This window comes from Polyodon spathula, chromosome 25 (genome assembly GCF_017654505.1).
Source record: "Polyodon spathula isolate WHYD16114869_AA chromosome 25, ASM1765450v1, whole genome shotgun sequence".
NCBI classification, from domain to species: domain Eukaryota; kingdom Metazoa; phylum Chordata; class Actinopteri; order Acipenseriformes; family Polyodontidae; genus Polyodon; species Polyodon spathula.
Window position 1 is genome coordinate 18666603 of NC_054558.1, and position 24054 is coordinate 18690656.

At 36.6% G+C, this 24054-nt stretch overlaps 2 protein-coding genes across 7 annotated transcripts in view; both read left to right on the forward strand.

The window, feature by feature from the left end:
- The first annotated feature begins 2041 nt into the window (after positions 1 to 2041).
- Positions 2042 to 6713, forward strand: LOC121300303 (GTP-binding nuclear protein Ran). Its single transcript, XM_041228827.1, has 7 exons — positions 2042 to 2127; positions 3440 to 3491; positions 3753 to 3837; positions 4388 to 4513; positions 4620 to 4807; positions 5770 to 5940; positions 6285 to 6713. Exons 2-7 carry the CDS (start codon positions 3453 to 3455, stop codon positions 6327 to 6329), a joined length of 654 nt encoding a protein of 217 aa, XP_041084761.1. The 5' UTR covers positions 2042 to 2127; positions 3440 to 3452; the 3' UTR covers positions 6330 to 6713.
- A 2661-nt stretch (positions 6714 to 9374) lies between these two features.
- The window catches only part of LOC121300024 (adhesion G-protein coupled receptor D1-like), a 61989-nt gene continuing 47309 nt past the window's right edge, over positions 9375 to 24054 (forward strand). For 2 of the 6 annotated variants that reach the window (XM_041228361.1, XM_041228362.1), the window contains exons 1-12: positions 9375 to 9948; positions 10043 to 10079; positions 11209 to 11325; positions 12653 to 12748; positions 13976 to 14098; positions 14498 to 14674; positions 16277 to 16534; positions 20510 to 20577; positions 21469 to 21624; positions 21754 to 21813; positions 22362 to 22473; positions 23052 to 23159. In XM_041228361.1, coding sequence (XP_041084295.1) covers positions 9889 to 9948; positions 10043 to 10079; positions 11209 to 11325; positions 12653 to 12748; positions 13976 to 14098; positions 14498 to 14674; positions 16277 to 16534; positions 20510 to 20577; positions 21469 to 21624; positions 21754 to 21813; positions 22362 to 22473; positions 23052 to 23159 — 1372 coding nt within the window. In that variant the 5' untranslated portion in view covers positions 9375 to 9888. The remainder of the gene's footprint in view (positions 9949 to 10042; positions 10080 to 11208; positions 11326 to 12652; positions 12749 to 13975; positions 14099 to 14497; positions 14675 to 16276; positions 16535 to 20509; positions 20578 to 21468; positions 21625 to 21753; positions 21814 to 22361; positions 22474 to 23051; positions 23160 to 24054) is intronic. The other 4 variants (XM_041228363.1, XM_041228366.1, XM_041228364.1 and 1 more) reach the window with 3 other exon arrangements.

Genomic DNA, 24054 nt, shown 5'->3' on the forward strand with positions numbered 1-24054 from the left:
GTTTCCTAGAGCCAGTTTAGTTTAGTTTAGTTTAGATAACTGTAATCATCATGTTACCAACTGACTTAATTATGAGACCACAGTCCACAGGTTTTTCAGTGCCAGGCAGGGATTGTATTTCTGTACTGCCTAGTGCTGGTTCAGCAGTTCTATTCAAATTCTAGCAGGAAGTGAATTAATACCACAGTGAGTGGGTAACTTTCTGTATCCCAGCCGACCCAACACTGAAACGCTTCTGATCCAGTGGAAAGTAAATGCGAGGGCCCCAACTGACCACCCAAGTCAAACTACTGTGGATTACAAAAGCATCTGTCCATTCCAAACAGGTTTTAACTTTGAAAATATATGACAGGGAAGATAAATATGAAGTTAGCTGGTTACAAGTTTCTCGTGGAATGTATATATGCACATTTTGTTTTACTAGTACAGAAACAAAATCAAGTCTACCAAAAATAATCAACATTTAGGGCCGTGATATTAATTTCCATGTCAGGTTTTGCTAGGCTCCAAAAATAAAAACCCACATTGCAAGGACACTAGAATCTGCCATGGTATTAGAATGCTGCTGGCAGAATTTTCACCACTGACCACATTTACATGGAGATTTCTAGCATGCCGTAAAATACTGACATCAATTTAGGATCAATACTGACCTTTCGACGACAGAGTTTGCTCTTTAAACGAATGGTAAGTCTTTGAACCATATAGTTTACAGTTTGCTTCCAGTCCTTGCCTTTCCATTGAATTCAGTGGGCTGAGTTGCCTACTCATTGTACCTTTTATGAGCACAAATTAGTGATAGATTTTTATAAAACAACAGATTATCAACCACGATTTCCTCCATTGGAGATTCAAACTGTAGCATAAGAAAAATATAATAAAGCTGGCACAGTCTGAAACAACAAATCTAACCTCTTTCACAGGTAGGTGGATTTGTAAGTAAGAATACACGTTAGATGAGGTGCAGAAATGAATGTGTAAAGTGTTATCATTTAGGATTTACAGTACTGTTTCTGTGCTCAAGGCTGCCATCTGCTGAGAAAAATGATCTGTTACACTGACTATACCAAGTTTGATGTAATCGTTCCAACTGAGCTCTAAATTATTAAACCAGACCCTTAAGGGGGGTACACAGGGGGTACCCAGGACCAGGGTTGACTGGTGGACCTTTAAAGAGAGATAAGACTATTGAATTTAAAACATTTGTTTACTAAAACTAAATAGCTGACAAAATATAGCAAAGCAACTGAAAATCAAAAGATTTGTCAGACTCAACACTGGTATTTTTGGGGCCATAAAACATTTTGCAACCTTGATTACTAAATACCTGTCATTTTGAACATGTTAATTTAAATCCCTAGTGCTTTATGCAGCAGCAATAACATGTATAAAACATGAATAAAAATTATGACTTGACAACATTTTTGTTTTTGTTTAACACTCAGCTTCATGAAAATTGTTGAATGAATTATGCGATTTAACGATTTCATGTCTGTTTTTATGATTTTTATTTCCATGTTGAGGTTAATTATTTCGGTTTATTTAGACCAATTGTCTAATTAAGTATTAGCTATTCAAGTCATCTATCACGAACCTTTTCACATGTACTGTATTTATTTGATATATTCTTGTATGTTAAACAGTAAGAGTATACATTGATTCACGTCAGAATTGTACTGTAATTTACTGGGTAGAAATACAATAACTTTTGTATTTATCGTAATTTAATTCTACACCAGGAAATGTTGCATTGCCAGAAAGTTCACTGTCACGTTTAAGTGAAAGACACTTGGAAATTACCGCCATTATGACTCGTAGAGCGTTACAGTCATGTACTAAATTATACAGCAATTGGATCCAACATGGCGAGCACAGTAGCACAGTTTCTTTGTCGGCCCAGGGCAAAGCCATGTGATCTAGGTAACCGGTCCGCTGGCCAATAGAAAACGCGTTCTAGAAATAAGAACCACCCTTTTAAATGTGGGAAGATTTTCAAACCCGCCACTTTACCGCCAGTTGCTATGGCGAACGTGAGTCATGTGACCGAGGTGGCTAGTCTGGGTATTTGAATCGTGGTTCAGCCATTTTCTACAGGGTATTGAAGAGACTCGCATACCTCTGGAAACGGTAAGGAAGAGGCGTATTCGAATCAAAGCAGTATCGCAGGCATCACCACAGATATTATAGATATGGCGTTTGCGGAATTAAAAAGAGTTCTTTTAAATCGTGTCGGTGTGGGTTTTTGTGAAAGATTTAATCTCTAAGTGCGTTTATTTTCGTTATATTTTATAGAAAGTCTACCTCTGAAAATGGGGGGAAGAGTCAAGTTGGCGGGCTTTTCATATGACAATGAGATTGCAGTGTTTGAATATTGACATATGTAATCAAAGCTGTGTTAGGGTTCGTAAGAATTGTATTGGATGCTTCTCGGTTGCAGGTTGTGACATATTGTCTCGTAAGCTGTTTTATTAGCGCAATTCCGGCGCTTATGAGACGGTGAAATTGTATAACAATTAAGTCAGGAATCATCAAAATAACAAGCATTTCTTTAATGCCAGGGTGTGTTGAAGATTGCGTTTATTTTGATATGGTGGTTGATTTAACGTGTCTGATCTGTTTTTCCAAATGATGTGGTAGATGTTGGGCCTGCTGAGTAAATCAGTATTGAAACAGGCTGAGCCTTGTGAACCAGAAATGCAGAAAATGGGCCTTGTGTGATATTAGATTATGGGAATACACCGGCTGATGTTGGTTGTCTTACAAACGCTGCGATATTTCCTTTTAAAATACAGGGTAGACCGGGGTACTATAAGATATCTGATTCTAATGACAGCTCTCAAAAGGTAAAGCGTTCACAATGTCTTGTATACATTAGTTTATTCGTAGTAATTTAGTGTTCATAATGGAAATTGATTATATCAGTTCTTTTTGTGAATCAAATAAGGAAGTCGTTTATTGTGTTTCATGGCGGCTTAAGTTTAAACGGAGGAGCTAACTTATTCTTTTAACCTTTTTTCCCCATCACTAAACCGAGAGTGTTAAGTGTGACGGAGAAAGTCGGAGTTTACTATATTCATTTAACCGTCACGACCATGTGGGGCCTCGCCCTCATGTGGCTCTTTGAATGGAGTCAGCCACAGACAATTGAATTGACTAGAGTGCAAGAACATAATCGGTCCAGACTGAATTATGCTCTCCTGAAATGTCGATCGTCCAGTATGGGCGTTGTGTTAAATCTGATATGTAACTTGACCATCCCCGACAGGAAATGCATGTATTAATATGGGGCTAGTACGGTCTGTCAGCATAAACCTGTTTTATTATTTAGTGGGTAGGGTAATGTCTCAAACAATACTGTATCATGTTTAATGCTTATTTTTGATGTCCTGTATAGCTTATGGGATGATTTCCACTGCAACTAATTACACTTTTTTAACAGGTAAAACCATAAAATGGCTGCACAAGGTGGAGAACCCCAAGTTCAGTTTAAGGTGATCTATTTTTATATTTAAGTAAACATCTACATCTTTTTGGTAGCATAGAATGCCTTTAAAGACGACAGATGTTATTTCCATGCATTAAGTACCAAACAAAATCTATAAAGAAATAACAGGTTGCGTAGATGACCTTGTTCATGTGAAAGCTTAACATTTGTTTAGGTCAGGTATGATGCCTGTTCTAAACACTTGATTTAATAATGGAAGAAGCATGTCCCCTTTATAATAATGGATTTAACATATCTTGTTCCACAGCTTGTTCTAGTCGGAGATGGAGGTACTGGCAAAACTACCTTTGTAAAACGTCACTTGACTGGAGAGTTTGAGAAGAAATATGTAGGTAAGTAAATATCTGGTATGGCTAATCATTAAATGGCCTCAATAATCCAGCGCCCCTGCAATGAAATGTACATTTTGTATATTCTGGTGTACCAAAATGTGTAGCTCCTTGTAATGGACAAAAAAAAGCTTCTCTTAATGTGATGGCATTTCCATAGTTGCACAGTCTGAGCTGTCATTGTGGTAGTCCACCAATCGCAAACAATTAGATTCTGTGCTGTTACAGAATTATTTAAACCAAGGTGACTGGCACTCTGGTGTGGCTTTACTCAAATGGAAATGCAAAACGTTTATAAATGTGTACACTGCTTAGTACTGTAGAATTTATGCTAAGTAATTGTAATTTCATGATTACATTTTAAACCCCATTGACTTAATATAAATTGCTGCAGAAGTTCCTTTATAATTTTACTTAAGTCAATGGAAAGAGTAAAAGGCTGGTACTTTTATCCCTGGTTGTAGGATTGATTTACTTTGAACCGTGTCAGGAGGTTTTGTTCCAGTTTGACACCCTATACTATTTAATATGTTTTAATTTGTCATCTTTCCAGCTACCTTGGGAGTTGAGGTTCACCCGCTTGTGTTTCATACAAACAGAGGCCCTATTAAATTCAATGTCTGGGACACAGCTGGTCAAGAGAAATTTGGTGGCCTTCGAGATGGCTATTATATTCAAGGTAAGTTTGTAATTAGTTCTTGTAAAAGCCTTTATCCATGGCTAGCCTTGTGGATTAAGTGGAGAACTTTTCTTTTGAGTTTAACGTGTCTTATTTTCTTTCATAGCTCAGTGTGCCATTATCATGTTTGATGTAACATCAAGGGTAACATACAAAAATGTCCCCAACTGGCACAGAGATTTGGTACGAGTCTGTGAGAATATCCCCATTGTGTTGTGTGGCAACAAAGTCGACATCAAAGACAGGAAGGTGAAGGCAAAGTCCATTGTCTTCCATAGAAAGAAGAACCTCCAGGTATGTTAATGTTCTAGTGAACTGCACAGGCTGCTTATAAAGTATCTGTGCTTGAGACTTCATGCAGTTCACATATTAAATGGATAATGGCAAAAATGTAAAGGTTACAGCACCCTCTGACCCATGGTGGCTGTCCAATCAGAGCAGAAGTGCATGTATTTAAATGACTAACTGTCCTGTGTTGAAATACAAATAAAACACTTCAGAAACTGTGTAGTGTACATCTAAGGGTTGTGGAGAGCTTTGAAAACCTGGACTGTTCTTTGTCTTGTAACTAATTGAGCAGTCCATCTTAACCCTTTGCTGTCCATTTATTCAGTGCTTGTCAGGCGTGTCTGGTCCAATTTATTTTCACACATGCTGTTTTTAAAATAGAGTAAAACAGGTTTAAAAGGCATTGAATTGCAAAAGGACATTTGTACTGCATTTTCAGCCAAGCCCCACCCCTTGTTTGCTGTATTTCACGTACCTCTTTATAGACATACATACTGATAAATCCTCTCCTGATCACTTGTTTTAGCACCAAACTCCTCAATGTGATCCAAGTTATTATTTTATTACTATAACTTCTCCCAAAAAGCTCTGCAAATATCTGATATTCTTTGTGTTGGATGCAGAAGCAGCTCTCTCCTTTTGTGTCTGTGTTATCTCTAGGGGAATAACCCGTTAAAAGGTTTTCTTGGCTTTTTCCAGAGAACAAAACAACTAGAGACCTGTGCTTTTGTCTTTGATGTCTGACATCGGACTGGCAAGGGAAAATTGTAATGTCGGACCTGGTCCGACATAGGACCGCAAAAGGTTAAGGAAGGTCTTCTGCTGTTTTTAAATTTGTTTTGACTATTTTGATAATCAAACCAACCCCATGCATTTAAGTAATAGTAGCTTCAAGTGTTTTATAACTTGTATAAATTGGTGGTTCTGAAAGCTTAATTTCATTAAACAAATTGTTCCCTTCCTTGCAGTATTATGACATTTCTGCCAAAAGTAACTACAACTTTGAAAAGCCCTTCCTTTGGCTTGCCAGAAAGTTGATTGGAGACCCTAACCTGGAGTTTGTGGCTATGCCCGCATTGGCACCACCAGAGGTTGTTATGGATCCAGCATTGGCAGCACAGTACGAGCAAGATTTACAGGTATGCCACTTTAAATTAAAAGCTGACACTAGAAACTGGATTGTACTATCAGGCGGGTGTCTCTTGGCAGAATTAAGAAGCTGCTTGTTAGATGTACTTTTGAAGAGGTTCTGACTCAATGGTTTCATTTAGTCTCACTCCATGCTACAGTCTTTATTTATTTAACATCTACAAGCTTTCAGAACAGGCTTGTAAATGCAGATTTCAAGATTTGTTTGCAATGATGGGTAATCTAGGATTACCAATAGGTAATGCCAGGTGTCCAGCTGGATGGTATTGGTCACAGTAAGTCTATTTTGTTGTTCCATTGAGGGTGACAATACTAACTCCTGTTTTCTCCCCAGGTTGCTCAGTCTACTGCCCTGCCAGATGATGAGGATGATCTGTGAGTGGCTGGAGCCTGGCACCAGCAGTCTAGTTTTATAGGCAGCTGTCTGTGAAAATCTTGGTGGTGCAGCTTGTGTGCCACTGTAGCTCAACAAAACATTTATGTGCTTTAAACCCCCCCTCCCCCCTCCCCCGGAGAGGCTGAAGAGTGGATTTCAGAGTGAACATGTGGCAGTTTAAAACAAAATCCAACCATTGATTCCTGCTACTTTGGACCTGCGTAATGCTCGGCTTATTGGACTGCAACTATCCTGTTCGTTTTCCTTCTCTGTTTAAATCTAATTTATAAGCCTTCTGCAGTAAATACACATTGGTGACACTTGTTACACTCTCCCCATTTTTTTCCTTTTTGTTTAACATAATAAAGTTGTATTTCAGTTTTGAAAGCTATTGATTCTGGACTATTTTTGGTGCATGTTGTAAAACGGGAGCAAATATTAGAAATAAATGGGGACTTACTCTTCATGCCTTAAATTTGAAGTTAATTTACTTTTATTTCATAGTTTGCTGAGACAAGGAGTCTAAGTTCTTCAAATGGTCATGTTCTGCTTTAGGACTTTTGTCAGTATGTTAACCTGTTTTGAGGGGTCTGTGCTTAAGTAAACTGAGTACCTTGCAATAAAGTTGGTAAGCAGTGAATTAATAACTTTTAAATAGCAATGGGTAGCAATTCTAGCACAACTAATCAGTATGTGTGTCAGTATTTCATGTTAAATTGAACATGCTATTTAAATAGCATTTTTGTTTTAAGGTGTGTAATGTGAGCAATACTCATACCCTATTGAGATTAATACGATTTTCATGTTTTAATTTGTAAATACTGGCTCTTTGTCTTTTCAGTACAGTCTATTAACCAGTGATTGGGGGGGAAACCCATCCTTCATACAAAGTGTGTTTTAATGGCCTAAAACATCAAGATCTAAAGCATCTGCAGACCTTCAAAGCTGATACTATTGGCATGCTAGTATTAAGTTTTCAGAAACTAGCTCCAAGTCTACACTTGTTCAGTCCTACTCTAACTGGAAATAGAATTGGTAAAAGCTTAACTATAGCTGGAAACCAGTCTGGAAGATGCTTTGCCTGTCAAAGTAAACTGCCCAATAGGTGTGTGTAGATATAGATAAATCTTTAAAGAGGTCAGAAATTATGTACTGCTTTACATTTTCCCTAAATAATAAATGCCCTGCTTCAGTGTAAATTGTGTTATTTAAATAGCTGGTGCAGTAAAACTCAAGCACATTTTGCATGTAGTTTAAATTGTTAGACATTGAGTCTGTCATGTGTAAATGCAATATGCGGAATACATGGCTGGAGCTAACATTCTAAGTGAAAGTGCATATCAGTAAATTCTGATTATTAATCTTAAGAATCAAGTTAGTGGAACATTGGATTTGGTGGTTAACGTGTATTTTCATTGTTCTCCGCCAGAGGCTGCAACAAATCTGATCTTGCTATCATAGTGAAGCAATCCGCAGTTTGCACGTTTGTTCATTTTGCAGGTTGAGGTGTTTTTTTTTTTATCGATGTTGATACTGATTTGAAACCACTATCATACGAGGAACGAGCCTATTAGTCAAAAATCGTTTATCTGCAGAAACAAAACACTTAACCTTGTCGATTATCCCTAGGCCAGTGTAAATGAAAGTGCAAACAACCCCTGTGCATTCCGTTTAAGTTTTTTTTTTTTTTTTTTTAATTGTTTTCATGTGTAAAGAACGAAAGGTGCCAATGTTTAATTTGTAGAGTCAGATTTTGATAACCACTGGCACACATAATGCATTATAATAGACAGAAGGATTGGGGATACCTTTTATTGGACTAACTACACAATAATTCGCAAGCTTTCACGGCCTTTGATACGGCTACCATTTTTCCTATAAACATCTTTATAATGCAATTTTCAATTATCATTACTTTTTACTTGAGATATAAATCGCTACATTTGCAACGTTTTCGTCCAGAAGGCGGCGCTACAAACGTGCCTAATTCGATTTAGTTCGTTGTTTGTTGGGGGGTGACAACTTTATCCGAAAAATAATTCCAATTGAATTTGATTTTATAAATGAATGTGGCGTTGTCATTTTTGTTTGGCTAAACTCAGCAGAAGGGTAGTCATAAATAAATACATTTTATTTACACGTAGTTGGATATAATTAACATTGCAGTTTTAAGTACGTGAATGTGAGCTCTCTCTCTCTATATATATATATATACACACACACACACACAGCGCAATCAGTAGCAATTACTGAACTGCGCTGTAGTCTTGGAGACAATATTTTGCTTTCCTTTTTTCAAGGGGGTGTTTTTTCTTAACAACTGGAAATATAACTAATAGAAAACAAAACTAAAAACATAAAGATAAATAACACAGAGACAGAAATAATTTCCTGGTGAAGTTTTACATGACAATGTCATAACCGTTAAATGTTCATAACAGATGTTTTATTTTTGTAGTAGTAGACAAATTTCAGTCTTTCAGCAGGTATAGATGTGCAGACTTGGGAGTTCCCATTGAGTGTGATGACAGCAGTCTCCACAGGCTCGAGTTGCGCTCCAGTTTCGGTGTTGGCCAAATACAAATGAAAGCCATCCACTTCACAGGACTCTTGGTGTGGGTTGATTCAAGCGGTTTTCATGCATGTTAATGAGAAAAGCAACGCAACACACCCTTCTATCCCTGGTCACAAGCATTTCCTCTGCATATAAATCTCACAATCTCTTTCTGTGCCCTATACAAATTTTTGTAGTATTTTCGTTTTGCCTATACCCATAGCCGCGTCGTTATTGGCTAGTCGTAAATGTCATACATATTGTTTCATACACCTGTATTGTTTATTTTCTGGTACGAATCTAAATCATAAACAGTACCGTATTTTAATTTTTTTATTTTATTGTTTTATTGTTTGGACACACCCACATAATCTTTCTTTCTCGCTACCACAGTATTCTAAATTGAGTTCAGACCCGTGTTGTAGCAGACAAACTAAAGTTCCGCTTCAACAATGACATCACAATTTCAATTTCCCCACCCAACGTAATCTGTGATGGGACTGGAGTCGCAGCCAGACCGCTGAATTCTTGCAAGTAATCTCCAACAGAAGAGAGCTGTGCCGAGAAAACTAAGCGAATTTAACCCAAGGCAGATTTTTATTCTGAACTGCCAAATAAAAAAATGGATACAGCACCCGCGCTGTGATCGGGTGGATTACAAAATTGGAAAGGAGGACAGAAAATCGAGAACAGAAGAATATTTGAAGATTATAATTATTTTATGTGTTATCACGTTTTGTAAATGCTGATTCAGCTGTGGTCTGTAGTAGCATAAATAAACCCTTGAAGGTATCACAGCTTTAATAGCTGGGACCCCATGTATGTTTATCACATATTATATTGAGAGAGAGAAGTTTGATACTTGTGAAATTCTTAACTTGCTTAAATCTCGCGGAAAATGTGCACATCAGTTCGGAATTGCTGTTCAAAAGGGTTCTAGCATTTAAACTAAACAACATTAAAACAAACAAACAAACAAACAAACAAAAAACACCTAGAGAACACGCTATGGAAAAACGGTGCCTTCTTTTCTCAAGCTTTCTGGCTCTTATCCCTTCACACCTACAGGTAATATAACATCGCTTTTAAAAAGCTATATACAAGTTTTATTTTGCTTTTGGTGAATAACGTTGCATAAATATATTTGTATTTTTATATGCAGGTTTCTGGTCAATACACACCGCCATCTGAGCATCCAGGTAAATATTTTTATATCGTTACCCGATGTATGGGACTTCTAGCACCTGGCAGAGAATAGCATTTTGTTGCAGTATTAGATATCTGTGGCGTTTGATATTTCGTATGAGGTTACATAACAATTTTGCATGGGTTATTCATCCTGCTATAATTACACCAAACTTTTAGTAATAACAACGGTTATATACCTTGACAACGCTATTTATTTATTTATTTATTTTTTATAAGGGAGACCAAACTGATTCGCATGGTCTTGCCTATAGACTAGTGTGCAAGGGTCTTTACTAATAATAACTTAATGAATTGTGAAGATGTTATGCGCCTAGACTATCGATAGGTATATTCGTTTAAACTGAGACACGTCTATGCGATACTAGAAGCACAACAAGTGAAATCATAAATATAACGTGTTGAGTTGCAGGTCCCACCTCGTAATACGATACTGCAGTTTAAAATAATTTAATTTGATAAGAGCGATCTTTTTCAAATCGGCTTTGAAGGGACCGTTAATACATACACATATACGAACATTGCTCTACTTAAAACACACTGTTGAAACGTGAACATCAGGAACACGCTATAACACGTACAAGTACACTAGTAAAGAAAACAGAGGGAAAACTCAATAAAAAAAAGTTTCTTCTTTTTTTTTTTTTACAGTATATTTTGTATTTCTCGTTTGAATATTAACAGTATTATTCTATAAAAATGTTTTGTATTGTACTACAGTATAATAATAATAATAATAATAATAATAATAATAATAATAATAATAATAATAATAATAATAATAATAATCCTCTTTGGTTGCACATTTTCTTTATGGATTTATAAGTTATTTTACTTCATGTATTGACAGAATGGGTAATGTTTACCAAGTAGACAGGCGTTTTGATGATGTCTTTAACACTGTTAGTTTAAAATGGCATGTCAATAAACCTACACACAATTTCCAGGGTTAATTCTTGTCCTTCCAAATAGTGAGCAGCACATTTTACAATTGAGCACAATAAAAATCATCTGCCAGTGTCTCAAAACTATGCTGAGATTATGCGTGTCATTAAGCAATCTTTGCAAGGAGACAATGAATGCTGTTACAATATAGAGAAAACTATGTGTCTGTTGCTCCAGGTTTCCGGGTTTTAGCCACGGCCTCCCACTATTGGCCCTTGGATGCGGTGGATGGGATTCACAGACTTTGGGATGCAGTTGGAAACCGAACAGGTTATGTTAATGGAACCAGTATAAGTATGTGGCAGTGACACATGATGGCTTACAACAGCTCCAGAATCTCGCAGAATCTGTGTGGTCTTCATTCAGCTACTGTCCCATATAATTGCTTGTTTCATTTCTTTAAAAAGCATGATCAACAGCAAATGCACTATACTGTTTGTACATATTTATACAGTGCTTAAGCTTAAATGCAGAACTAGATTTATAGATAAACACCCTTAAAATAAGCTTATTTGCAAATAAATAAATTGCATTCCTGTTTGAATTCCTCATATATTTTTTAGTTTTTGTCGAAATGCAGGTAAATAAACAACAAAATGTTTGTGGACCGTGAATTCTGTAGGCCTACATTGAATAAAGAATATTGGGAATATAGTGCAGTGTGGGCCAGGAGAAACTGTTTTTTTTTCTTGTGAAATGCGTGCATGCTTAAAAAAAATAATGTACTTTTATTTGAAAATAAGTCAGTTAAAGGGAGTTCATCTCAAGTTCTGCATTCCCCATCCAAACACCTATTGATTTTTTTTAAAAGTCTACTTGCTGATTTCTTCAGCCTCAAAAACCACACATCCCATTAAAAGTTATTGCTGGTAATGGTTTGTGCTTATTTATGTGTGTGGATATGCTCACTTTATACTGTAGGCAGAGATTAGTAATTAATTTAAAACAGGGAGAGCGCTTTTTCGGTGAATAACTGCTTTGAGGCAAAGGGAAACAGTATCTAGCTAACAGATGCATACCAGAAAGAAAACTGACAGCTCCATTTTATTGAGGGAAATGTCTTTGGAGATTACTTAAAATAAACGTACGAAAAAAAATAGAAAAACTGAATCATTATGTCACAGAATGTATTATCAAAACTTTGTATTTTTCCATGCTGGGCAGACAGCTGTGAAGGAAATTATTATTATTATTATTATTATTATTATTATTTATTATTATTATTATTATTATAGTAGTCATAGTAGTAACAGTATTAGTATTATCATTGTTTCAGTTTTTATACCCAATATGTGTGGAGTGGACAGTGCTCACTATAAGTCAGTCACTTCCACTGTTATGTAAATGCAAATTAAAAGAAAACATTTCATTCATTTGTTCCTTAACTGCTTCCATTACATTTAGCCTGAGCACTGTATATAATGAATATCCTGCCCATATTGTGTTCTGTTGTATACTGTCTGTATTACCTGTCTACATGTCCTCGTGTGTGTGTGTGTGTGTGTGTGTGTGTGTGTGTGTGTGTGTGTGTGTGTGTGTTTATATCATTATTTTCACTATGTGTGCACCCATCATGTGTTGTATTGTAATTCATGCTTTTCCTTGTTTTTATTCCACCCAGCTCTCAGAATCCACAACCATACTGTGCTTCTTTCCCATAACTCTACCTCTGTATATACCAATGACTCTGCCTACACTAACCTTACTGCAACCGTAGGTGAGGATTCAGTGGTTTCTGTCATTGTTTGATAGGGAAGATACATTGAAGTCAGCAGGGATTACACAGGGTAATAAACAGCAGAACAGATCACACAGGGAAAGATGTTTAGGTATTTGTATCTTAATACTACCACCCTTTAACACCCTTTATATCTGGCAGGTTTTTGCCCCCACAACATCATTGACATACCATAAAATGATTCTGGATTTTCTTCAATAGAGCAGATTTGTAGTGTTTTGGAAGCAGTATTAGCAATGCAGTGCCACCTCTGTCAGAGAGTATCCAATTATTCACTTGAGATTTCAGATCCCAATTCCAACCCTTTTTCTGAATTTTCATTCTTAATCTGAGTATTGAAAGAATGTTACATTAAAGTAATCATCTGCAGAATGCTATCTGGAAATAATCGAGACACAAGTAATACTGTATGGTGTTGAACCCTTTGCGGTCCTATGTTGGATCAGGTCCGACATTAAAGTTGAGAAGCTTTCATTGGCCGAGAGAGGCAGTAAGAAGTTGAGAGAGACTGGGGAAAAAGAAAGAGACAGATCTGAGCAATACACATAGTCACCACAGACATAACACGGACATAAACAAACAAGAGAGCTGCTTCCACATCCGGCGCTCAAAGAAAAAAGCAGACATTCGCCAAGCTTTTTGAGATGTTATAGTAATAAAATAATGACTTGGACAGCATTATTGTGGAGTTTGGTGATAAATCAAGTTATCAGGAGATGATTTATCAGTATGCATGACTATGAAAAAATATGTGATAAATACAGCAAATACTGTGAATAAAATTACTTTTAAACAGTGCGTGTAAAATAAACAGCTCGTGTGAAAATAAATTAGACCTGCCGCTCCTGACAGGCGCAGAATAAATGGACCGCAAGGGGTTAAAAGCAATACACTTGTACATTAAGCATAGGGTTGAAAAACAAACCAAAATGATGAATTACTGTAGTAATTAAATTGGATTTTTATGGTTAATTACTTAAATGTAATTACTATACCAGTATGTATCACGTGTCAATTGATAAAAAGGCTACCCTACACGTATAACATTTTCAAACTCTCTAAGTCTGGCTAAAAACTGCATATTACTTAAAGTTTTGGTACAGTATCCTAAGGCAGAATTTTTGTTCTTAGGCCCAAAAAGATTAGGAGTGAATTTTATTTCCTGAACAGAAACAATAATATCTCTTTCCTCTTTTCCTCCTGTAGACCTAGTAGAAGGAATGGTTAACAGAGGGATTTATCTCAATGGAGATGAGGGAGCCACATTTTTACATTTTGGGAGCTATGAAAACAGTTGTATTAGTGACCCAGCACTCTGTGGACCTCAAGGTTAGGCATGCCTCTGTTCTAGGTCTTTAAGGTTTTCATTTTCATCCATAAATCTAACAATAACAGTCCCATAAATCCCAGTAGCGGTAAATCAAAAATAAGATATTCTACCTTTGAATGTTTTCTGCTGTTGGCCAGATTTATTTAATCTTTTCTTTCAGTGCAGCATTTGTACTGTAAAGTATCTGAATACCAGATTACTTTGGAAACTTCTTTTTTTATTGTATCTTAATAGTACAGGAAACAAATGAATATAATATTGTTATGTCTGGATCCTGAAAAGTTCTTTATTTCTTTTATTTTGTGTTCTTGTGTTCCACCCTTATCCATGACTTGCATAATTATATCTTGATGCTGAATTGCTCCATTTGACTGGAATCTTCTCTCATCCTCTTTTAGGTGTAACATTCTCTTTTTTTTGGAAGAACCAGGAAAGCCAGACCCGGTTTGCCATGGCCTCTGGAGGGAAAGTGATTTCCAATGGGTTCTCAGTTTACTCCAATGGGTTTGCGGACTACGTGGAGTTTTACACTCGAGGGGACTCCCGAACATGGAGAGCAAAAGTCACCCTGCCAGGTATCACTTGTAACCACAACTAACTGGGGTTCAGTAGCTTGGTTAAATAGAAAACAGAGGAAAAAGCAGGACTTTCCTAGTTAAGGCTGCTTCTTTACTCCTGGTAAAATCTTTGGTAGCCAGTTCCGTCTTTGTGGAGTGATTTGAAGAGCTGCTTTTCCTGGGATGAACAGTGCTTTCAAGCTGTAATTTAAATCACCACTGGGAGCTTGTTGATCGACCCAGATGTTGAGCTTGCATTCACATTGCCTTCGATGCTACTGTAAAGCACTTTGAACAAACAGAAGAGGAGCCAAGTTACAGAATGAGTCCAAATCAAGCAGAAACAGGAATCTCAACCGTTAAGTTCCTTTACCTGACCAGGTGAGAACCCAGTTCTCATTCACTGAGTGGACCTGGCCAAGAAGACTTTGCAAATACAGCCGTCTATTTTTTTAAAAGATGTGAAGTGCGGGCTGGTTGTCTTCTTGTAACATGCCATATTTCTCTTTGACCAAAGCACCCGGAATAAATGTTGTGAACTGAGATTCCAAATGTTCTCTGGAGTTGAGCCAGCCCTTTGATCTTTTGTTGATAGAATAACAAAAAAGACTGAAGCTGTATTATACTGTAGAAAATTATAAAAAAAATATGATCCATAAGCAGGTCCAACTTATAATTGAATGCATAGGCAGAGACTAAGGAGGGAAATTGAATCCCTTTCGTTTATTTAGAACGTTCCAGTTATCTGCTGCTTTGAACTCAAATTATTGTTTACCAAAGACAGATGTGACCTTGGGAAGCTATTGGAATCGTGTTTTTAGATTGTTGGTCCTTGGGGATGACTCCATGTTGACAACCCTTGCCCTTCATGCAGCACCCTGACTGTAGCCACAGCGAATTGCTGGAAACACACACCACTGTGCCCTCTCTGTTGTAAGAAGAAGAATCGTGAAGTCCATATCCATAACATAATTTTTTTTTTATTCCAAATAATAAAGGGTGGAATCAAATTGAATGTATCATTTGAGCTTAAACCAGAAAATGTTATCATTATTGCACATTTCCTTTTTCATGCCAACTGCTTTCAGCTGACTCCAACCAGGCAGTTCTACGTTTATTCTTTATTCTGTTTTGAGAGTTCGGGAAATCTGCTAAACTGTGGGTTGAATTCTCTCCCGTGTGGTATAAAAATCTCCAGGTTCCATCTGAATAGTGTCCTTGTCTCTTCTTGTAAAAAGAATATTGTTCATTTATAATAAAATCATTTGGAAATAGTTGCAGTCCTTTATGTAGTCTTACAGTCCCATTGTGATTACAGCACATGTCTTTTTAATGATGTATTTTGATTTTAGAAAGAATACTTCCACTAATTCAGTAGTACTATACTTCTGTATAATACAGACTGGCACATAAGGCATACTGTAATGCCCCATTACCCCAAATAAACTTCTATAAGAGGGAAGCAGAATCTTCTAGAATGGTGTGGTTATTTAGATGGCACTCAGACATCAGAAGACATTTTTTTTCTGACCCTAAATACAAACTGGACAGAGACCATGTACAATGAGTGTTGGTTGTGAGAATACTGATTCCAATCCATCTCCTTCTCTCTCATCCTAGGTCCTCACTGGACTCATATTCTGTTCACCTGGACTCTGACCGATGGTCTGAAAGTCTATGTTAATGGGACCTTCAGCACCAACGACTCCCAAGGGAGGAAGTCCCAGAATTATGGGGATCCTTATCACAACCTCATCATTGGGGCAGACAATGACCAGTCCTATGGTCACTATATGACAGGAGCCTTTGATGAGTTTGTCATATGGGAAAGAGCTCTGACCCCTGAAGAAATAGAACTGTATTACAAAGCAGCCATAGGTAAGGGTACACCAAGGGAATGGTCAACACAAACAGTTGCATTGCATGCTTATGATTGTACACTAAAATACCATTCCATGGTGTGGATTTTCAGATTCGTTACAGCAACATGGGGTTAATGCACAATAACTTTGTAAGCATGTGGAATCTATTTTTAAACCCGTATTGGGCACAATGTTTTTATAACCTTCTATGGTTGGAGGAAGCATTTTTGGTGGGTGTAGTTTTCTCTTTACATATGCAAGAGAGCCATTTTCCAAATTTCAAGCCTGAAGCCTGTCAAAATTCTGCATAGGTGATATTTTAGTGATTATATAAACTACAGACTAATCTAACACCACATTTATTTTCAACTAGATTCAACCCCCCAAACTCAATATAGATAATATTTATTTTTTTTGTCATTAGCACCCACATAGTTTTTAGTTGGGAATGTGCCACCCCTAATGTGAAGTATATTTACTGTAATGTTAAAAGAAATGGCAAAATGAATCCGGGTTTTTTGTTATAGTTTTGCCCTGGGGAAGAAAAACAAACTGGTTCTAGATTTAGTAATGTTTATACAGAAAATTATTTAAATTCAAGAGCAAGGAATAAAAATAATTGATCACAAGAGAGTTAAATGAAAGTTCTATTTACTTCATGCATTAAACATATTCAAAAACTTCCTATGTCCAGCTAGTTCATTTATAAAAAGCACGGTGATGCTAAGCAGCATTTTGTGCAATATGCAATGACATTATATTGGTGTCAGTCTGTGCTTTCCTCCAGTGACTATCATCTATTCAACAGTGTTATTAGGATTCAGTTGAAAACACAGGTTGTTTTAGGTTTATCAGCTTTCCGGACTTGCTGCTTTCATTTTATCTTTGGCTGCGTCTGTCTGAGTTAATTTTCCAATGCAATCAGAGTAGCAACATTTACAATCAAATATTTAAACACACACAGCATGCTGATTTAAAAAAAAAAAAAAAAAAAAACACGCTTCGCATAAAGTAACATTCATTGACTATGACTACACAAAAAAATGTAAATTATATAATATAGTTGTGCCGTATACTGTCAAGGATTATTGGTGTTTTGTTGTTCTTTTATTCTTTATGATAGTACACAGAAAGATTACCTCACTTAGAACACATTAAAATTAGATTATATTTCTGTTTTATGACATTTTAAGCAGCCCCAGATACTAATGTCTTTAAAATCAGCCTCTGAATTATGACTAATAGTAATCGTATCCTGACACTGGGGGAATAAACACTCACAACATAACAGACTAGCATATACTAGGGTCTGTTAAACGTATCATATGAAGTATGCAGGGGTTTTTTTGTGCTTAATAGAACGAGTTCTGTCATAACAATGTATGCATATTTGGTACTGACTGTAAAATGCTTAGCGGAAAGGTAATTTGAGTGTCATGACGTATGAATGACATGGTTTCCTTGTTGAAATTTCTAACTTGCATTAAATAACCATGCATGTGTTACACATTCCAAACGTATTCAAATGTAATCAACATTAATAGTTATTAATTGTACTATATCGTATGGTTTGGTTAGCCTTAACGCAGCCCTAAAGTGGCACACATTTCTCACTTAGGTCTTTGTTTGATAGTCATGAAACTGATATTGGCGTCTTTAACAGCAGCAGTGGACAGTGTTAGGAATATACAGACGAAGGCACTTGGGGAGGCAATTGTTTGCATGACTTTGTAGAGCTAATTTTTTTACCATAGAATCTGTGATTGAGTGCTTTTGGAGGTATGGATGAACATTTTATCAACGTCAAACTTGATGAGATTCCTTTAAGTAGATCTTTAAATAAAGCTTTGTAAATAGGGCCCATTGCTATAAGAGTGTTGTAAAATAATAGTTTGAAAAACTAGTGTTGTGAATATTTGGACATGGAGGTTCTGAAGTATTAAGCAGAACAGATAATAGCTGTATGGAACGTGACTAAAACCTGGCACCCCTGTAATGCCAGGTGTCAACCACATTATCCTCTTCCTGATGATCTGTTTTTTCTTTGCTCTCCTGCACATACTTCTTTACCCAGCATAACCATGAAACGGGTAAAGTGAACAGGTAACACTACATGTGACAGGAAAAGCCGTGTCACTGTGTCAGGTTACAGGAAGTGAACTGTATTCATTCATTCTAAGAATTTTGTATATTGGAAACAACTGGAGTTGTCATCAGGGTTGGGATCAATTCTCTTTTTTTCAATTGCAATTACATTTCCAATTATTTAAAAAAAACAAAACAAAAAAAAACAATTCCCAATTCCTATTCTAATTTCCATTCGCTTTTAATCAACTCCGACACATCATTGATCAAAATTGCAATTAGCAGCATTCTGTAAAAATTAGCTTCTTACTGTGTCAACAAATCACTCGAACTGAAGTCAGTGTTAGTCAATTAAATTGGCTTCAAGTTAAAACAGTCGAACAACCGCAACACTTATTATGTCTCTAAAATATCAATTAAAATTTCAGTTTCTTTGAAGGGCTTTGAATTGGGAAGTGATTTTAGAAAAGAATAGGAATTGACCCCCGACCCTGGTTGTCATAATGAATTCTGTAAATCAGAAGTTCTTTTATGGTCAAGCAAGTTCCTGCTAAGCTTCTTGGAAGCGTATTGGTGAGGGAATGTGGGCAAGTGGACTTCACTGTGGTCTGTAATGTCCATCCAGCATTTTATATCAGTGTAAGCTTTCTACATTCTGTATTAAACCAAATGCACTCTCAAATTAAAATAGGCAAATTAGTAATTTAGGAAAATAAATCTGTGTCACATTACATTATATTTCTAATCAATTATGGAGCGCAGAATGTTTTCACTGCTGTTAGCAAATATCTGGTTCTTTAAAATGCACTGTTATTATACACATCCAAAAAATATTTTGTAAATATTGGTTTTCCATTGCAATTTTAAAAAGTAAGATGGCAATAGCACTAAGCTAGGACAAATGAGGCATGTTTCCTGACACTGCTGTTGTACAACCACAGGAAAAAAAACACTCCCAATAACAGGTGAAAGAAAAGGGTGTCAGACACATACCGAACTTCATTTGCATCAAGCTTAGACAGTTTCTCCTGTCTGTGAGGCTGGTAAATTGAGGTATCTGTTGCCCATTTCATCAAAGCACATCTGGACAGCTTCAGAGATTTTGGTTTATGTTTACTTTTTCTTTAAAAGTCTTTAAATCCCTTTTGGGAAAAATGCACATCAGTGGCTGTAAATAAATTCTGTTAAAGGAACGTTACTTTGTTTGACAGAACCTATGAGTGACATAGACAATTTTAAAATACCTATCCCTTTTGCTTCTCTGTATATCATTTCCATGATTTTCTTTAAAAAGCTACATTGCATCATATAGGAAATATCTTGTTTACTTCTGTAACCTTTTATAGTTGCACAGCTACGCCTGTTTTTTTGGACTTGTTTATATGTAGATCTTAACATGTACCAGTAATTCAATATTTTTTTTTATTTTTTTGTACACATTCTGAATTTAGATCTCATATCACAGCAGTTGCTTCAGCATGCATAATCAGTTCATTACAACAATTCCAACAGGCACAAAAAATTATTCATCTTATAATAACAGAATTTCTTCTTGATGGAGTAATTTTTACATGTATTTTTATTAAATTATTACTACAGTTTTATGATTGAAAAGCTAAACTGGAACTCCCGGGAAAAGAATATATACTTACAGAACAGTTTAAACTATAACAGACTGTCACATTTATTTTGCTGCCTTATTATTTTTGTACCATCTATCAGTTAAAAGTTGAACCAATACAGAAAAAAAGTAAATTGCACTGGAGTCGATGTATGATTTCTGAAATAGTTACATGGTGTACCAGCAATTTATTCTAATATAATGGTTCTGGTTGACCTAATACGAATCTTCTGTTAATGTACTGTTTTCTTAACAGGACTAATTGTGTTTTTGTTTTTCTTTCAGGAGAGCCTGTAATTATTCCTACAACACCATTTGTCCAAAACTCTACTAGTTCTCCAGTGGATTTAATGGTATGTTTCAAAGATAACACATAGGATTTTATCCCTGAAAGTCTGGTTACGTGTGGCTAGGTGTGTGTTGACGTTTTATTTCTATGAATAATATTCCGGTCCTTATGGTTGAATACTCAAAAGCTGTCATTACTTGTCCTCTGCACTAAAAGCGTAATTTATTTGTGTCAGTTTCTTAAATTGTTGGCTCTGTGTGCATTGTGGTTAAGTGCCCTAATGTAACTTTTTTTTTCCCTCTTGAAACTGAGCTTTTGTAAGTGGATACAACTGTTTCTGTATTTTGGCATGTTCTTGGAGCACTCAAATACTGAAAACAACTCTCAAAGATGTGTTTTTGGAAATGTGATGATCTAATGTTTAATGAATTGCTCATGTTTAAAAAATACGCAGTGTTGTCCTGGCGGTACCAAGCTGGTGATCTTTGCTTGGGATTCCACAGGGGTTTTGCATTAGCAGTGACTCAAAGACACACTCCCAGGGCTGGCCTTTGTTCTCCAGGGGCTAGTAGCTCCCTGACCTCTGTTGTCATGCTCTTGGGTGTAAAGAGGCATTTGGCTTGGCGGTGAGACTTGGAGGACACCTATTGACCTTTGTGAGGGAACATAACAGAACATTTTAAATTGAAAACAGATGTAAAATACTTCTGCGCTCTAAATTGGTATATTCCTGCAAAGCAGAATTCACTGGAATCAAAAGTATAGCTATTTTCTGCAGGCAGCTACTGTATGAGTTTTTCATAAAACTGATTTGGTTGCAGTGAAAATGTTGCGCTTCTTTTTCTTCCAAATGGAAGAAGTGGTTGTGTTTCAAAACTAGAAAGACACTTCCATGCATTTCTTCATTTTCTATTTTTTGTGTATTTATTTATTTTTGCCTCTTGGTGTATTCTAGTTATCCACAGATGCATACCATCCCATTATTACAAACCTGACAGTGGAAATACAGCACTTCCAGTACCCTGTATCTATGCTGGGATACTTGGAATCGGTGTCAATCAGCCTGCCCAACAAAACCATCCCCAAGGAAACTGCCTCCAACCTGACCAAGGTACAGTACCCTAGTGACACATATTTCTCGTACAACTGGTACAGCTACTGATAATGTACTGATATGCCACACTTCATATTAACCAGGCAATTAACATGCTATTAGATTTCCCAAAAACTTGTTTTTCAGACCTTCTTGAAAAGCGTTGAAGAAGTTCTTTTGTTACCAAGTTGGTCTGATCTTGCAGAGGTAAGACTGATAGATAAAATGTTGTATTAACCTGTTCAGTCCTGAATTCTTGTTGTCACCCTGAAGGATAAACTCCTTTATTGAGTATACATGAGAACAGGACCATTTTTTAAATTTTTATTACATACATTTATACAGTAACTCAGACTGGGACATAGGAATCTCCTGAGGCTGATGGCATATGTTACAGTGCTGAGATAAGGCAGGACTGAAAGGGTTAAATTGGTGTTCACACAGCGGCCACAAATACTGAATAATAAAAAAAGCCTGATAGGTTTAAAGATGGATGTAACTGATAATGTAAACTGCATCTAAATGAGGTTGCGGTTTAAACATGATTGACAAGGTGGACAAGTTTGGAGAAACTCTCAGAATATTTTTCTATCTCCGAGACAACACTAAAGATCTGATTGTCTCCTAATAGAGTTTCTAGTGTTCCGAAGCATGTGGGTAATAGATTTATTTTTCTATTTTCCGTAATCGCTTTGATAATTTGCACCACTAAGTTACGTTCCCTTGCTTTTTCAACGTCCTTGTTTGCATTTCAGCCTGGCCCTATTGTCAGCGGTCTAATCGAAACAGTGGATAAAGTGATGGTGCACATGGTGTACAATCTGGAAACCAGTCCCATCTCAATTGATGGGTCCTCAACAGTAGCAGGTACACCGATATGTTACTTTCATATGATGACGGCGTTCGCTGAAATGTTTGACAACTTCACCAGCATTTTAAAGCAGCAGGCAAGCAACCACTTTTTAAGGGCGATTGGACTGGTTAATGCAATCTAGGGGGATTCTACAGTGCTGTGAAACAAAATCCAGCTGTGGCTTATCCAGACAGATGATACTGGAGAATTACTTTCTTTAGGTAAGCTTTGCACCTGCATCTGCTTAGCAACGCAGTGTAATTTGAACAGTGCGGCTCACTGATACGGATTTCAGTTGATTCAAAATACATTCCAAAATGACGTCCGGTAAAATAAATAAAAATAAATTAAAAAAAAAAAATATTCCAAAATTTTACGTCGTCCCCGTAAAAAATAATAAAAAAAATAATAAAAAAAAAAAAATAATAATAATAATAATAATAATAATCATAATAAAATAAAATTCACTGCAGTGTTGAATGTGAAAAAGTGATTTAGCGCTACACATTACCTGCTGTATATTCTGTATATTCCATCTGTTTTTTTCCTGTCTCTTATTAAAGGATGTTTGCTTTGTTTTTCTCTGTGACAGATTATTCTCTTGTGAAATTACCACTTAGTATGAACCTGCCTCACTACCGCTTCCCTTCGCAAGGAAAGAGCTACATCTCAATCCCTGGCAAAGCTTTCAACTTCAACTGTGAGCGTTTATTAATTAATTGATTTCATACTCATGGACTAACTACAGTACCAGAAATTCTCCCTCGGCCAGGTTTACATGTAGTGTCACTGAGCGGTTCAGTAAGTGGAATCCTAATCCTCTCAAAGTTGGTGTGGTTTTGCTCTGAACTACTGGAATAGATAGAACACTGGCAGCCAGGACCACAATGTAAACTTGCTGTATTAGTTTCTTTTTTTGGCACAAATTCCACTCACAGTAACACAACTCCTGCTCATTAGTAAGCTAGGCAGTATCAGCAACAGCACATTGTAAATTCAACATATTTCTCTACAGCAGGTTGCCTAATATAATGGTGTTCCATTAGGGGATTTATAGCATTTCTGAAATTGTTTATGCAATAACTGCATTGACGTGAAAAGATGTCCCTTGGCACAGGCCACAATCAAATCATACTCTATGAGAAAGAGAGAGAGAGAGAGAGAGAGAGAGAGAGAGAGAGAGAGAGAGAGAGTGAGGGAGAGAGACGGGGGAGTCGAGAGGAGAGAGAGAGTTTCGTGTTAAGAGCTCGAGAGGAGGATCGGGGTTGTCTTGGGAGTTTTCCGAGGGTGGGCCGACGCGTTGGGTTGTGGGTGGAGAGAGAGAGAGAGCGTTCTCAGTAATTAGCTAACTTAAACAGAAGACAACATTCTTTAATAAATTACGAAATAACAATTTAAAATATTCAAATATTAGACTTACAAATTATTTTACTCAATATTATTATTATTTTTTACGTCATACCGCACTTGCAAGCTTTACTTTAGGCTGTCAATATGTAATTGACTTGGACATAAAGGATTTCCTAAGAAATACTAGAATTTCTTGGCTCCCAGTCCTCTGCTCCAACCACTAGGCTATGCGAAATCCAGTAAAT